We start from the raw sequence: 13,431 nt of genomic DNA, 5'->3' as shown, positions 1-13,431 counted from the left end.
ATGAACTACAATCCAGAAACGGAGGATATATCTCGAGGCTGGAAGACAGGGACTATTGACCCAGATCTGGACATGGAGATCTTGAGGTATAGTAGCCATGAAAAGGTTAGGCCCAGGTAAGGTACATACCTTTAGTCCCAGGAGACTGAAGCAAGCAGATCTCTGAGTTCAAAGCCAGCCTGGGACAAAGCAAGTTTCAAATCCAGGTGTGGTGAAACACACCTTTAATCTGGGCCACACCCTCTGCCAGAGGCCTATATCCGGACTCACTCTTCTTCGCCTTGCACTTACTTGCTAATACATCTGTTGGAACCTACTTCTTCAGGATTCCAGCTTCTACAGAAAACCAGCTAAAACACCCAGCCTCCAGGGAGTGAGGCTACTAGATTCTTGGACTTCCCATTCATAGCTGTCCATTGTTGGACTACAGACTGTAGGAGGTCATTGCAATAAAGTCCCTTAATATATAGACATTCTGAAAGTTCTGTAACTCTAGAGAACCCTGACTAATACAACAGGTCTTAGGCTAAAGAGATGACTCATTAGTTAAGACTGTATTCTGCTCTTGCAGAGGACCCAAGTTCAATTCCCCACATACTTGAGTGGTTCAAAATGACCTCTACCTTCAGCTCCAGGCACACTGGACAGCTCAAAATAGCCTCTAACCTTAGCTTTAGTGGATCCAAGACTTCTGACCTCTGCAGGTACCTATACTCACATACACATACCTACACATACACACGCACATCATACACACACACACCTATACTCCACACACCATATACCCCACACATACACCATACACACACACACACATACACACCACACACACCTACACTCCACACACCACACACACACTCCAATACACCATACCACCCACACACCACATCACATCACACACAGACACACACACAGACACACACAGACACACACACACACACACACACACACACACACACTAAAGTAAAACTCACTCTTTTTTTAAAAGAGAAATTCCAGACTTTACAATGAGCTGCAAGCAAACCTGTCAGCCTCTGCCCCAGAGGGAGACACTGTCTTTGTACCTCAAACTGTGCCGTCCTGTGCTGTGGGGAAGCACTATCAACACCAAGCAACAGTTTTACCATCTGTAATAAATGCTGAATCCCAGGGCCCAAACCAATGCCCAGCTCAGTACAGTTGAAACCTGGAGGGTTGAGTTTGGAAAGAGACCTGCAGGTGCCATGGAAGTGTCCAGAACTACAGCCAAGACAGGATCTGAAATAGACAAAGCTGCCATCTCCCAGCCCTTGGCACACGGCCTGTCCGCATCCCCTCGTGCAGAAAAGCTCCAGCTTCATCGGAGCATTCAGTGAGCAGCACTCTGGGTTCTACCTCACAATGTCATTACTCCGAGCAAGGCCCGTGGTCTCCAGCCACAATGTCCTGCTCTTCTCTGTGACATAGTGGTCCCCTCGGACACTGAGCTGGTTGGAATAAAATCTGCCAGCTTCCTCATTTAGGCTTACACATTTTAGAGATGAACCACACAGAGAGGAGTCTGCTCTTTAATAAATAGTCTTGGAGGGAATTAATTTTAAAAATGGCTTCCTGTGGCTAGCCTATGGCATTATGCTCTCATGCAAGTTCTCCACTTGGGAAAACCAAGCCCAGCCTTCCGAGGGAGGAAGAAAAGATGTGTCATCTTCCCAGACTCATGAAGGATGCATTCACTCTGGAAATGGCTTTGTATACACCTGATTCAACCGGGAGTCCTTTGGGAGAGCCAGCTAAACAAAACTCGAGTAAGACAGAATAGCCAAGCACAGACCCACAAAGGCCTCCCTTTGTTTCAGTTTCCTCCTGATCAGGCCTCTAACTTCCGTAGACCAACCAATCTTCAGCCCAAGCTCCGCAGAGAAAAGCCTGGTTCTGATGCTGTTTGGAGCCGTCGGCGTGAAATGTGATGAAATTCAAAATAGGCAGGATACACGGGCTCCAGAGGGAAGTCATTAATACCCATGAACAATGATAAAGCAAAATGCCATCTGCCGGGCTAATGTGGCAAAGCTTTTAAAAATTCCAATTAGCCTGGAAGCCAGAATTGGGGCAGGGGGAGCAACTATGTGCCCCTGCCGTGTGAGACTATCCGTCCTCCACATCTCCCCTCCTCTTTGTATGTAAACTAAAGTATGAACGATGGACCATTGCTGGCATATGCGTTTATTTGGGAGGTTACATCCATCATGCTTTAGGACATGGGTGCTATTTATGTCTCCAGGTGGGGCAGAATGATACAGACTGCTAATTAAGAGCACACATATAGTTTTACACACACTGAGTATGGACTGAAACAATTGTCTCTGTTATAAACACGGCTACCATTATACACTGTTGGACTTAGCCTTTCTCCATATTTGGAGTTGAAGATAATGAAACATCTCCGTGGCTGTTATGCCTTTAGCTCATGATGGACTCTGATGTAGTAGGCCATTTTCCTGAGTTGCTTTTCATGAAGCACACCACCGTTAAAAATCACAATGGCCATTATTAGAACTGGTGGATTTCAGCCTGAAAAGAAAGGCTCTGATTACAAACACGTAGACTAGCTCTCCAGGCTGAACTTATCCATCACTTGTCTTTGAAAATATCAAAGGATCCAGGCAAGCTACTTCTACATGCCGATATTCTCAGTCAGTGTCTCTTGCTTTCTTCTCAGCTCATCATGCAAACAATAGTGGGATTTATATATTTGAAATTGCTAATCCCAGTGCTATCGTCACATTAGTCTTGAGGTCCTTGGTTTCTGCACCTATGAGATGTCTTCCCTACCTCTGTAGGAATTTTTTAAAGCTTACTGCAAGACTCAGAAGAAGTGTAAAAGATACATTTAGAAGTTTTTAACCCCCTAATTAAAAAAAAAAGAAAAAGAAAACACTAGGCCAGATAAATGAGGCAGGATTGTCTGTTAAAGGATGGGACTGTGTAGCTACTCTTTAGACAGAAGGGTTATTATTCCCAGGAATCTGTGTCCTTCCTGGGCTGAACCAAGGTGGAGCCAATACTCAATGAACAGCCTTGTGCTGACGGACACAGGCCTGTCTGACTCTGAGTCTGAAACTGGGAGTTATTCTGAAATGGGGGACCTGGTTTCCAATTATTAATTGTACTAATTTATATGATGAGATACCAGGAAGCTGACAAATGTGGGGCACACGACTGTGCACAGAACAGAAGATGCTCAAGCACAGTACAGGTGGTGGTGCACGGAGGCAGCTCACCACTGCGGCAAACACAGTACGTTCTGATAGGTTTCCATAGCGACGGGAAGGCCGCTCGCGTGTGATGCCAATATATGGGAGACCTCCAGCTTCCACTCAACTGCCCTGTAAGCCTAAAACTGCCTTACTAACTAGTGAGTTTATTCAGAAAAGGGGGAGGGGAAGGGGAGAAGGGGGGGAGGGGGGAGGAGGAGGAGGAAGAGGAGGAGGAGGAGGAGGAGGAGGAGGAGGAGGAGGAGGCAGGTCATTGAGCTAGATGGCTATGATACCAGCACTCTGGAGGCTGAGGCAGGAGGATCACAAAGCTCAATGCCAACCCAAGCTATACAACAAGATCTTGCCTCAAACAACAGGCTGAGTTGTAGGAAGGGGGTTGAATGGGATTCTGACCAAACTAAAACCAAAAAGAAAAGAAGTGGCAGACCTTCGTAACTTTAAAATCATATATCATAAATCATTTATTGAAATATAAAGATCTCCATTTACACTTCTTTTTTTTTTTTAAACAAAACATGAACACGGGTATCTGGAAGCCATCTTGGATTGGAAGACCCTCTCTATGGAGTTGCTCTCACACATTTACCACACCACCATGTTGGGAACATGTAAGTATTTTTCTCTTTATTCCTTCTAAAATATAAATTTTGGACATTCAAAAGTGCAACAGTTAACGTGCCTGTGGGGAATATCACAGTTAAAAAAATATAAACAAAGGCAGTGATACAGCTTGTCATACACGTTTTGGCAGTATTCTCCAAGTCTACATAGCAACAGATATATACATATCGATGTATAACATCATTTTATCTCACGTCCCTCTTCACAAATATAGGACCATTTTGTACAGGTTGGCAGACCACATTTTAAGGACATCACTGATTATTTTAAAAAAAGTCACAAATTGTGTTCCTCGGGCCAGCTTTGATTGTCATCATAAAAATAAGAATAGAAAGCAGAGAAAATTGGTAAATTTCCTTCCAGGGACTCTGCAGGAGGCCAAAAAGAAACCAGGATACAGTCAAAACACTGTTTGAAAATAAAAATGTATCCCTGCTGAGTGTGGTGGTACACACCAGTAATCCCAGCCCTGGGGGGACAGAGACAATGGATCTCTGGGAGTTCAAGGCCAGCCTGGTTTACACAGTGAGTTCCAGGGCAGCCAGGGCTACATAGAGAGGCCCTGTCTCAGAAAACAAAACGAATGCATTCCCATTTAATCTCAGAGGCAAGTACTGGTAAGGATGGGAAAACTGTCGGTCTGAGAAGCTTCCTCCAACTTCATATTGTCATGCAAGGTCCCAAGTGACATACATTAGAGTAAAAGGAAGCAACAAAACCAAGGCTGTGGTAAACAGACCACTTGAGCTGCGAGTCTAGAAACATGGGCGTATTTCAAGTCTAATTGGCTCAAAAGAATCTAGTCAGGTTTTTGCTTCTCAATTGGCCAATCTGGCTCAGTCCTCACACTGACTGTGAGAGGAGGAAAGTTGGGGTTTGCATTGAGATTATGCCAGTAGGTAGTCAAGTACCTTGTTATTGCTTCTGCGCCTTCCAAAGCATCACCTGCTGGAAGTGCATACAGTGATTGCAGTTAATCATACCCCATGTTTCATTCATACAGAGTCAGCAATTAGACACATTGCAGAGAATGCCAATGAACCCACACTAACCAGTTTGGCAGTTTGGATGCCTCCCACCTAAAGCCCCCAAATCCAGAAACCTTTTTATCTTCCCCACCGAATCCGGAGCTGGTTAGACACAGACCAGGCACACAGGCTTGCACCATTTGTGGGCCCTCTTTGAGGTGAGCGAGCTCAGGTCCTCCATCCGGTGGGAAGTGGTACCCACGCTGACTAGAACTGGAAGATGTGCCCAAGCCAAGATTTTGTTTTCTCAGCCTTGGCTAAGCCTGGAAGGTTAAATCAAGGGCAGGAATTGCTGGATACGTGGCATTGACATGAAGCCAAGGACTTAAAAATAGTAGCCTTCCTGCATGGTCGACTTCTAGCTCAGTTCCAATTTTCAAAGTTGCCCCGCCCCACCCACAGCAAACCCCTGTAACCCAAGCCAGCATTTCTGAACACTGACTCCTCAAGAGCGCTAAGGAGTTAATTAAAACATAATATAGCTTCTTGCTCCCGTCAGACCTTGTAATTCCAGATCTCTGGGGCAGAGGTCTGAAACCACTGAGGCTTGTGACCCTAGTTGCAAACGGTGGGAATGAAGGAGCCAGTTCACGCCCACATAGCCTTCAATCAACAGCACCATTGTGGTTTCAGGGTTCCCAGCTCTTTCTCTTTGAGACAAGAGAGGAAAAGTGAGGTGCTGATGTTGACGAGTCCTTAAGAGGTCATAGATTTAAAAGGTAAGTATGGGTGAGATCCATCCAAGTCATCACTGGCCACAAAAGATACTTCTGCCCACCTGAGTCCTTTTTGTGGACGGTTCTTTTCCACAAGGTCACACACAGCATGAGAAGTCACACTGGGCTCAGACTTAAGCCTTTCTACTAAGAACATTTAGGACACCCGGGGGTTCTGTTTTGCTTATTTCTAATCCCGGTACCTCAGAGGCGATTAACTGTTCTTAGGGCCTTGGATTAGGGAGACTGCTTAGAACACTACAACAAAAGGTTGGCCTTTCTGGACAACGCTACTTACACTCTGCTCTCTAGGGCTTGTTAACTTTAAACCACTAAACCTATTATATTTTATTGAGAAACATGTTACTTAATATAAATGTTAAAAAAAAAAAAACTGCCAAACTTGTCATCTACTTAGTAAGGGTTTTGTTCTAATTAATTGTGCTTTCTCTGTAAAGAAATCAGGTTACGGATTACATCTTTAGCATTCTTGTTAACAGTAGTGGTGTTATATGTATAGATTACAAGATACAGAGGCGTTCGTTCTTGGGTTCCTAAAAGACCCAAATCTACTACTCAAGGTTGGTTAGTCTTTTATCTTTTGCCTCCTTAACACTAATAAGACAGTAAAACACAACAGTTCCAGTACCTTCCAAAGTTCAAAGTGGTTTTGCATGTACTTCAGGAGAAAATTCAACAGCAGCTGGTACCAGATTCCAAGAGGGAAGGAAGCACATGGATGTACTGAGTGGTCTCTTCAGAGGTCCAGAGAGGAGGGTTAACACAGATCTAACACATCCTCGGTTAGGGTTATTTACATAATTACAATGCTGGAGTTGTCTGCAGTACAAGTTGCGCGTGTGGGAATCTCACCAATGCCCCGGAAACACAAAGCCCGTCTTCTGTGGCCAGTCACTCCTTTGTTCGTCCATTTCCAAACCTCACACGCTGCTGAGATGCTACTGACGCATTGCAAGGTGCAACACGGACAACGTTCGATCCCAGTATCCCAGTCATTCACAGAGGCTTCCCAAGACCCTTGGCCGGGAACTTCTGTCTCCACATCACCCAAGTCTCAACCTTTGCATTGCAATGAAGTGGTTTTCTTAAGGGGATCCCAGGAGGCTCCCAGAGAAGATGATAGACACTCCGAGCCTGCCAGTTACAGGAAGCTGTCCTCCACCAGGTCCGAGGAATCTATGCCAATATCATCCATCATGTCGATGTCCTCAATGGTCTCATCCTCTCTCTTGATGAAGGTGGAACTACTGGAACCCGTCTCGATGGCGCTCTCTTCCGAAGTCTGCGAGCTGATGGGATTGAAAGACAAACGTCATGAACAGACTCACTTCCAGGGCTGCATTTCAAGGGTGGTTGCCTGAAGCAACAGGCGGGACTCTTTGTCCAAGGTCCTTTCCTGTTGAAGTTTGTGCGGTCGAGCATGGCCAGTCTGCCACAGAGCCAGCCAGTCACTCCTTGGCCATTGCTGCACAGAGCCAACACAAAACCAAGACAGCCATCGGCGCAACTCCGCTCGCTGTCCTTCCTACCACACGTCTTTTTGGGGGCGTTACTAAACAAGACACAACAGATTCTATTTTTCCTGCTCATCCTATCAGGGGAGAGGATAAGCAACAGCCAATCAAAAGATACTGAGAAAGTTAAACAAGGGAAGCAGGAGGATGGGGTCCCACACTTTCACTCACTTCCTGCCACGCCCCTCCTCCTTGTTCTCCCCGCCCCTCTGGGTCTAAAGGCTCGGGTAAAGGCGGAAGGAAAAAGCTCTTGTTTTCCCACCTATGCAAGGACATACCCGAAGCCTCGCCAACAAGACCTGCACCAGAATGCCACCAATAGTCACGTTAATGTGTAAGCAAGGAGCTCAGGCAGCCTCTCCTCTAGACCAAGAGCTACAGATAATGAGAGAAGTTGAGAACCAGAGAAAGGGTCTTCCCCAGGGAAGAACACATCAAATTGGCTATCCAGTACCAAATGGTCAGCCCTGAAAAGGGACACATACATGTAGGTAGCATCACACAGACCGAGCAGGTTACATTCACACACTTAGGTGCACATATCTGTACACACACACACACACACACACACACACACACACAAATATAATCTCAAAATTAAAGTGTATATAATAAAAAAATCAAAAATAAAATATAAATAAAAATATAATAAAAAGTAAAGTTAAAGAAGACCTCCGTGGAACATAAAACTAAACAATGCTAAAAATGGCATGACAGCAATGTCTAACAATATACCTGCAGAGATAATTAACTATGATAATAATCTGATAACTATAAACATATAAAGAGCTCAATAAATTAGCAGTTATGATTCAAACTGGTATGTGGATTTGGACAAAGTCTGGGTATGAAAAGAGATCTGAGAGCAGCTGTTGGTTCCCTTCTCTTCTTTTCTTTCTTATTTCAGTACTGGGAATTGAACTTACGGCATCAGATATGGCCAACACGATTCTGTATCTCCAACTCTAACTTTCTTCCATGGTGTCATGACAGACATCACATGAATGTTCTTGTTCTTAGGAAGTGTATGGCAGAATGCTAGGGGTGAATTACCTTGGCGTTTCCTATTTAACTCTGAGCCATTGAGTGAGAAGTGTGTGTGTGTGTGTGTGTGTGTGTGTGTGTGTGTGTGTGTGTGTGCTATGATGATGATGGTGGTGGTGGTGATGGTGATGATGATGATATATGTGACACCAAGCTGGATAAGGAGAATGAGGTAAATGTCAACTCCTATACCCTCTGATTGACAGGTGTACTCTCACACTATTCCTGTGTACTAAACTTTTTTTTTTTTTTTTTTTTTTTTTTTTTTTGAGCTGGGGACCAACCCAGGACCTTGCGATTGCTAGGCAAGCCTCTACCACTGAGCTAAATCCCAACCCTGTATTTCAAACATTTCTAAAACAAAAGTTTTAGGTGAAGTCACTAGCCTGCCAGAACTCTCCCCTGTCCCCTCCCTTCTCTAGATTCTTGCTGTCTTTTTTCAAATTCTGCCTTCGCTACCATCTGCCTTGTCCGTGTGTGTCTTTTTTTACTCGAAATTCACGATCATCTGCGCGTGGGTAGAACCCCGACCTCTTCCCTTTGGTGAGGTGGCTTCCTTCTGCCTCACACAAACAGGAGAAAATAGCCCACCAGAGGAAGGAGGGACAAACAGACAGACAGACAGACAGGATGAGGCCTGTGAATCAGAAGTTTGAAAGTCCTCCCCAGGGGCTGTAGAGGTGGCTCAGTGGTTAAGGGTACTGACTGCTCTTCCAGAGATCCTGAGTTCAATTCCCAGCAACCACATGGTGACTCACAGCCATCTATAATGGGATCAGATGCCCTCTTCTGGTGTGTTTTTTAGACAGCTACAGAACTCGTATACATAAAGTAAATAATTAAATCTTAAAAAAAAAAAAGAAAGAAAGAAAAGAAAGAAAGAAAGAAAGAAAGGAAAAGAAAAGAAAAGGAAAGGAAAGAAAAGGAAAGAAAAGAAAAGAAAAGAAAAGAAAAGAAAAGAAAAGAAAAGAAAAGAAAAGAAAAGCCCTCCCCAGATCATTATGAATTGCATGCGGGGCTAAGGGTTGTTGGTGGAGCATCTCACATCCCAACCCCACCTCGCTCAATGTTTTCCTCAGCTCCATGAGCGTTTAAGAGCTCAGAGTGGAGCTTTTCACCACCAGGCACCACAGCTTTGGCCCCCAAATGACCTAAGGACTCGGATCAGAGATTGTTCACCGGAGAAGCGCTCACTCAAAAGTGAGAGGACACCTCAGAGTCACATGGGAGGACGTCATGGGAAGGCAGGTGAAACCTTGACCTACCCTGGAACTATGCCCCTGTTGTCCACGCTGTTTACACCCCTGGTGGCCTTAGTCTCCCTTGCAGGCTAGCACCCGGAAGGTGGCCATAGTTACCTGTGTCTGTTCCTCTTGCCCAGGTCTTCCTCCTCCGGAACAGGGTCAATGTCTGGCAGGGGAATGATGTAGCCACTATCTGCGCTCAATCTCTGTTCATCCAGGCCACCTTCCCATTCCTTCAGCTTGTCCTCTTCATTTTTGTAAGTGACACCGATGTACGCGTTGTCAGAGTCCACACGCATGCGTGCCACAGCCGGATGGTCGCTCTTTAGGAAGTCCAGGTGAATCTTTTCATAACTCTGAAAGTATACGTTTAACACATTTAATCCAGTGTTACTGACAAACTATAACGTGAATGTAGACATTAAAGAGTGTGGTTTACATGTGTGTTTCCCCAAGGAGAGCTAAGGGAGAGTCCTGCACTAACCATCACCGGGAAGAAAAGCAGGACGAGAAACAGGGACAACATAGGACTCCTGGTGAGACGTCAGACACAGCAAGCTTTCCCTAGGTTTGTAACTGCAATGAGGTGCCTACCACTCCCACTCTGGACCAACATGAGCTGAGGGACCCTCATTGAGTCCCTCCAGGGCTCACACAGGACCTGTAGAATGAGCAGAGGGCTTATACTGGAAGCACCATTCCGAGCATCTTCCTGAGCCCTCAGTGTTGGGGAAGTCTGACTTCTGATGTGAAAAATCCTACTTTCCTCTGTGTGTGTGTGTGTGTGTGTGTGTGTGTGTGTGTGTGTGTGTGTGTTGTATGTGTGTGTTGTATGTGTGTGTTGTATGTGTGTGTGTTGTATGTATGTGTGTGTTGTATGTGTGTGTGTTGTCTGTGTGTGTTGTGTGTGTGTTGTATGTGTGTGTGTTGTATGTATGTATGTTGTATGTGTGTGTGTTCTGTGTGTGTGTGTTGTGTGTGTGTGTTGATTTGTTCAGTTTACACATCTGTCATTGTGCTTTGATCTCATCATTCTCCCCTCCCCCCATTACCCTTGCTTACGCTCCCTGTTTCCCTCTGGCTGATTCCCCTCCTTACCCCAGATAGGTCTGTCTGCTTTTTTACCACATACATCTCATGACTCTCTCCACCCCAACCTTTAAGATCTCTTCCTCCTTCTCATGGTCCCTCTCTTTGTTCAAGGCAAATGTGCAGGCATACGTGTACAGATAGGGCTCGGTGTTTAGGAGCATTTGTTGCTCTTGCAGAGGACACAAGTTCAGTACCCAGCACCCACACTAGGTGGCTCGCAGCCTCGTATAATTCCAGTTCTAAGAGTTTCCACACCCACTTCTGACCTCCAGAGACACCCACACACGTGGTATGTATATAGACAAGCAGGCATATGTGTCACACACATAAGTAAAAATTAAAAAATAAAATCAATATTTAGATAAATAAGTACACACATGTGTGTATATGTATACACACATAATTTTAAATTAGTTTCTGCATGTAGAAGAAACATGGTACTTGCCTTTCTGAGCCTGGCTTCAACACAATCCCCGTCAAATTTCAACATTTTTTTTCAGAACTAGAAAAGCAATTCTAAAACTCATACAGAAAAACCCAAAAGATCTCAAATAGCTAGAGCAATGCTGGAAATATCATAATTCTGAGACTCATAATACCTGACCTCAAACTGTATGACAGAGCCATAGTTTTAGGTGTATATTAAATATGTATATTACACATATAGAACTGTAAATAAATAAATCAACAGAGCAGGATAGAAGATCCAGAAATAAGCACACTGACATAGCCACCTATGTGACGTAGGGAGGCCAAGTTGACACTAGAGAAAAGACAGCCTATCTAACAACTTGGAGAACTAGAAGAAGATGGAGCTAGATCTGCCTTGCTCCCCACAGAGCTCAGTTCCAAATGAATCAAGACCTGAATGTAAGACGTAACGCTCTGAGACAGCTGGAAGAAAGCATTCCAAGATGTAGACATAGACTAGAACTGTCTGAGTCAGACTCCAGGAGCACAGGAAGTAATCAAGAATTAACAAGTGGGTCTAGGCAAGTGGTGTCTGCCATTAATCCCAACGCTCAAAGACAGGAGGATCTTTGTGAGTTCAAGGCCAGCCTGGTCTACATAGTCAGTGCCAAGCCAGCCAGGGCTACACAGTGAGACCCTGTCTCTCACACACATAAAAAATGAAATGTAAAAGCTTCTGGGTGAGGCTGGGTGTGGTGACCCTCGCCTTTAATCCAGGAAGCAGAGGCATGTGGATCCTTGCTGAGGACAGCAAGGTCTACTTAGAGAGTTCTAGACCAGCCAGAGCTACATGGTGAGACCCTGTCTAAAACAATAAATAAACATCCAGATGTGGTGGATCCCAATATTAGGAAGAGGAAGGAGGATCTCTGCGAGGTCTACCTAGCAAGTTCCAGGTCAGCCAGAGATACAAAGTGAGGCCCCATCTCAAAAAAGAAACTAAAAAACAAAACAAAACAGTAATAAAGGAGGAAGAAATAATAAAGCTTTTGTGCTTTGTTTTGAGTTTTATGTTATAGTTTTGTTTGCAAAGGAAATAGTCACAGAAGTAAAAAGAAAATGTAAAGAATTGGGGTGGGGGGAAGCTCTGCCAAATATATAAATATACATCAGACAATGGATGAGTAGGCAGGCTATATAAAGACCAGCAAACATAGGCGTGTGTGTGTGTGTGTGTGCGTGTGTGTGTGTGTGTGTGTGTGTGTGTGTGTGTGTGTCACACACACAAAAATATTCAATCAATGAATTGGCTAATAAACTGAATATTTAGCTTTCAAAAGATTAAAAATAAGTATCTGATAAATCCTTGGAAAAAGATTCAACATCCTTAGCCAGTAGAGAAAAAGAAAGGCCACTCAATCCAAAATGGCTATCAGCAAGAAAGCAACGAAGGAAGGAAGGAAGGAAGGAAGGAAGGAAGGAAGGAAGGAAGGAAGGAAGGAAGGAAGGAAAAGGTTGTGTTGAGGTGGGGGCTGTACATCCAAACTGGAAGTCTATATGAGGCTAGATTCCTTAAAAAAAAAAAGCCTGAAAGTAAATTGGGCATCATAATAAACATCTTTACTCCCAGCACTCTGGAGGCAGAGGCAGGCAGATCTCTCTGAGTTAGAGGCCAACCTGGTCTTCAAAGTGAGTTCCAGTGTGTATAGCACGGCACCAGCCACAACAGACAGAAATGGAAAACCCCTAGTTCCAGCAGTAGCTTCCTCTTCCTCTTCCTGCCAACAGAGAATCTTCCACAGACCTAGGTAAATGATTCCTACGCACTCCCAGCACCACGTATGAGAAGTGAAATCGGGGCAATCAAAACTGACATACTGAACTTTCAGCTCAAACTGATGAGGCTCTGGGACAAACTACTGATGTCGCCTCTCTCGAAGGAAGAGAAATGGGTCGGTCTGCGGTGCCTACTCTGGGATGAGATTCATCACGCGAGAGTGTGTGGCTTCCCTTCTCAAGGCCTCGGCAGAAAATTGCCCCATTCATTTACGGCTCCTGCGTCCGTGGAATTACATTTGTTCCTTTGAACAATGCTTTCTGTGCCACAGAAAACCAGCTGGAGTCACAGATAACAGCTGGGATCGTCCCCTCCAGTCAGCTGGTAAAAGCCAGTTTCAAATGGATTTAAGTGCATTCAAATGAGCGATTTAATGGCCTCAGATGTCCTGAGAGTTCTAACTGCACCGTAGCCTCAGACACTCAAAGGACTGGACTAGGAAGTGCCTACAGGTGTCTCACAGGTAAGATGAAAGACAGCCCTGTGGGAAGGGGAGGGCTCTCATTCATCAGTGCTACTGGGGTCCTATAGAGCACTCCCCGAAGCCATGGTCACAAGATCACACAATCTGTGTCCTCCTTTGAAAGTGCTCCTTTCAAACGGTGCAGAACAGCTCAGCTTGTTAGCATAACTGCTAGCTACTCTC

At 44.8% G+C, this 13,431-nt stretch overlaps 1 protein-coding gene across 1 annotated transcript in view; it reads right to left on the bottom strand.

Moving 5' to 3' along the window:
- Window positions 1-3,689: 3,689 nt before the first annotated feature.
- Pdgfra (platelet derived growth factor receptor alpha) overlaps window positions 3,690-13,431 on the bottom strand; it is a 44,209-nt gene continuing 34,467 nt past the window's right edge. Inside the window, exons 22-23 of the mRNA XM_032915957.1 lie at window positions 9,560-9,801; window positions 3,690-6,932 (exon numbers count right to left, since the gene is read on the bottom strand). Of these exons, the coding sequence (XP_032771848.1) occupies window positions 6,785-6,932; window positions 9,560-9,801 (390 nt within the window). The 3' untranslated portion in view covers window positions 3,690-6,784. The remainder of the gene's footprint in view (window positions 6,933-9,559; window positions 9,802-13,431) is intronic.

The sequence above is a fragment of the Rattus rattus genome, chromosome 11 (assembly GCF_011064425.1).
Source record: "Rattus rattus isolate New Zealand chromosome 11, Rrattus_CSIRO_v1, whole genome shotgun sequence".
NCBI classification, from domain to species: Eukaryota; Metazoa; Chordata; class Mammalia; order Rodentia; family Muridae; genus Rattus; species Rattus rattus.
This window is presented reverse-complemented; position numbering and strand designations above follow the sequence as displayed.